The sequence below is a fragment of the Aspergillus thermomutatus genome (assembly GCF_002237265.1).
Source record: "Aspergillus thermomutatus strain HMR AF 39 chromosome Unknown NODE_135, whole genome shotgun sequence".
Taxonomy (NCBI): Eukaryota; Fungi; Ascomycota; class Eurotiomycetes; order Eurotiales; family Aspergillaceae; genus Aspergillus; species Aspergillus thermomutatus.
Genome location: NW_020798184.1, coordinates 56,944 through 59,766, shown reverse-complemented (window position 1 = coordinate 59,766; position 2,823 = coordinate 56,944). Strand labels below are relative to the sequence as shown.

The window sequence follows — 2,823 nt, the reverse complement described above, 5'->3', positions numbered from 1 at the left end:
TATCGCATATTGAATCTATAAAGACTTCATCTCCAGAACATATTAAGGCATCATGTTCAGCACCAGCTCGCTCAATCGCTTATCGGCAGACGCCTCGTCTCCTACAGCTTCAGGGTTTGCAACGGCTTCTTTGCAGTCGCATTGCGCAGTATATCGAAGGACACGACGCCATCGAGGAACGTTATAAGCGTTTGACGGAGCGACATCCACCTTTGATCACCTAAAGCGGTTCCACTTCAGACACAGTGCACTTCAGATCAACAATGTCTGGCGCAAGCGAGCCTCGTACACAGTCAAATGCGATCACGCGGTCAAACAGTACCTCGAGTAATGATGCTCCAGATGCCGAGTCCAAGGGGAAATCGAATGGCAAATTCTTTCGACGTTCGCGTTCCGGTCAGTTCCAGAAGTAGCCTGTCGCATTCCCTGTTGGTTTGCTAGTGCTGCGGAGACAGTGTGAAGTGTAGTGTTACTGATAAGAAGAATATTCAGGCTGCTACACCTGTCGTCTACGAAGGAAGAAATGTGATGAGGCACATCCTGCTTGCAGGAATTGTACCAACCTTTGCGTCCGTTGTGAGTACAAGCGGCCGGATTGGTGGGCCAGCGCAGAGCAACGGCGCATCCAGAAGGATCGAATCAAGGCTCGAATCAGGCAGACGAAAGTGTTGGAAAGAGAGAACAACCTTCAAGGTAGGCATACCTCAGTCGGGTTGAGCGTCGGTCAACTTTTTCTGAACCTGCTCACTCCAGATTTCATCGATCGTCATCTACCGCCACGAGTCACTGTGGGATATGATTTCAGTCAACCTGTGCTTGTTGATCCACATCACTTGTACAACCCGCATACTAGTCAACTGTCCACTCCCAATCTGATGTCAGGGGCTGATGCTTACAATCCATATGAATTTGACTATGAGACCGAGCAAAAGACCATCCTGAATGGTATACCCCTACAGGGACATTGGGGGACACAGCAGCCTCATATGCCCCTGTTCAATTCAACCAACTATGAATGGCCCCAAGAAAGCTTTCAGCAACCCCAGCACTACGTCTACCACAATTCCCTGCCACCAGTGGTTGAGTACAAGAAAATACCGTTGTCGTCTTACCTCCGAACTTTGAATAAAGTCAGCGAAAGTGACCGAAAATTACTCGTGCACTTTGTCGACAATGTTCTGCGATTGATATTTCCAGTCCTCGATCTTCACCAAGAAGGCCCTGCACGTTCACGGGCAATTCTCCACTCGTTGGAGACGAACATGTCCTATTACCATTGCTGCCTGAGCGTTGCCGCGATTCATCTCAAAGCCAGCAGAAGGCTGAGGGCAGATAAGATTGACCACGACATCATGCGACATCGGTACGAAGCAGTGTCTCAACTCTGTAGAGCGCTCAACAGTGACAACGGACATGAGCAAATCTTGGACGCGACGCTGGCGATGATCTTTTTCCACGGCTCTGTGGGTGCCCCGGATGACTACCTCCCCGATATTCCTTGGAATGAGCATTTTCAAGCAGGTGCAAACCTCATCAACAAGCTCGATCTTGCGGACACTGGCCCTTTCACTCAACCTCCATTCAGCATGTCGCTCGCGTCATGGATTGACATCTTGGGCGCTACGATGCTGCAGACCACCCCTCAGTTTTCCCACACCTATCGTACAAAACACCTAAGTGGGATATCTTCCGGGCTCCGGGAGCTGATGGGATGTGATGACCGCATCATGTATCTCATCTCAGAAATTGCTTGCCTGGATTCGTTGAGAGTAGACGGCCTTGTTGACGATATGGCTTTGCGTCATCACGTCTCCGCCCTCGGTGCGCAGCTCGACTATACTGAACCGGCGGACACAACGCTGGAGAACCCCTACTCGTCTTCGGGGGTCATTGATTCTGAGAAACTTACCAAGAACATGAGTGCCGTGTTTCGGCTAGCGGCTCGGATCTATCTCTACAGCTTGTTGCCAGAATTCGATCGCAGCCATATCAGCACTATCAGCTTGGTCACTGCCGTCGCAGAAGTGCTCCGGTTTATCCCCACGGGCCCCTATGGGTTTGACCGCTCTCTGGTTTGGCCATTGCTGATTACGGGGGCATTTTCCACCCCATCTAGCTCATTCCGTAACACCCTCGCTCAAAGAGCAGAAGCTCTAGTTGAGTTAGGCGATTTTGGCAACTTTGGCAGGATGTATCGCTTGCTGCAGGAGGTCTGGAGAATCGCTGATGATCCTGTCGCGCCAACTTTCGCCGAATCAAACATTCTCCTAACTTCTCCGGACCAAAAGTATGAATGGTCGCCTGCGCCTTCACCTTGCATTGAGAACTTTGGAAGATCAATCAAAAAACAGAAAGTTCACTGGCGAGACGTCATGAATCGCAAAGGATGGCACTACCTGCTGATATAGGCCCACGTCACTGTCCAACAAGCGGGGAAAATCTGTCATATTTTCGGGTTTGACGTACCCAATCTGCACAGCGTTGGCACAAATCCAACAGATGCTATTCGGCGCTCTTGGTGGCTAGGCGTTTCGGGACTTTGGTTCGGGTGCTTCTGTTGGCCTATTGTTGAGATTGTTGCTGTTGGTTATGGTGGTGCTCTGCTGCTATTCTTTGCGAACCAACCAGTTGACGGTGTTGTCCACTATTTCTGCAGCAGTCAGTGAAGTAGGCAGTATAGTTAAGAAGAAATCACATCAAGGTCTTGGGAATAATCAAATGCTTGAATTCCTCAACGACAATGTGCCAGAAAAAAAAGCACGTGTTGCCAGTACGGAAACTAGCGAATTTCCCCATGTCCTGCCTGTACGTATTCGAGTGGCG

General features: G+C 50.0%; 1 protein-coding gene across 1 annotated transcript; it reads left to right on the top strand.

The window, feature by feature from the left end:
• Window positions 1-263: 263 nt before the first annotated feature.
• Window positions 264-2,408, top strand: CDV56_106244 (fungal specific transcription factor domain-containing protein; the record flags this gene model as incomplete). Its single annotated transcript, XM_026759863.1, has 4 exons — window positions 264-396; window positions 452-576; window positions 630-693; window positions 754-2,408. The coding sequence occupies 4 exons, from the start codon at window positions 264-266 to the stop codon at window positions 2,406-2,408; spliced, it is 1,977 nt and encodes a 658-aa protein (XP_026613251.1).
• Between the last annotated feature and the right edge of the window lie 415 nt (window positions 2,409-2,823).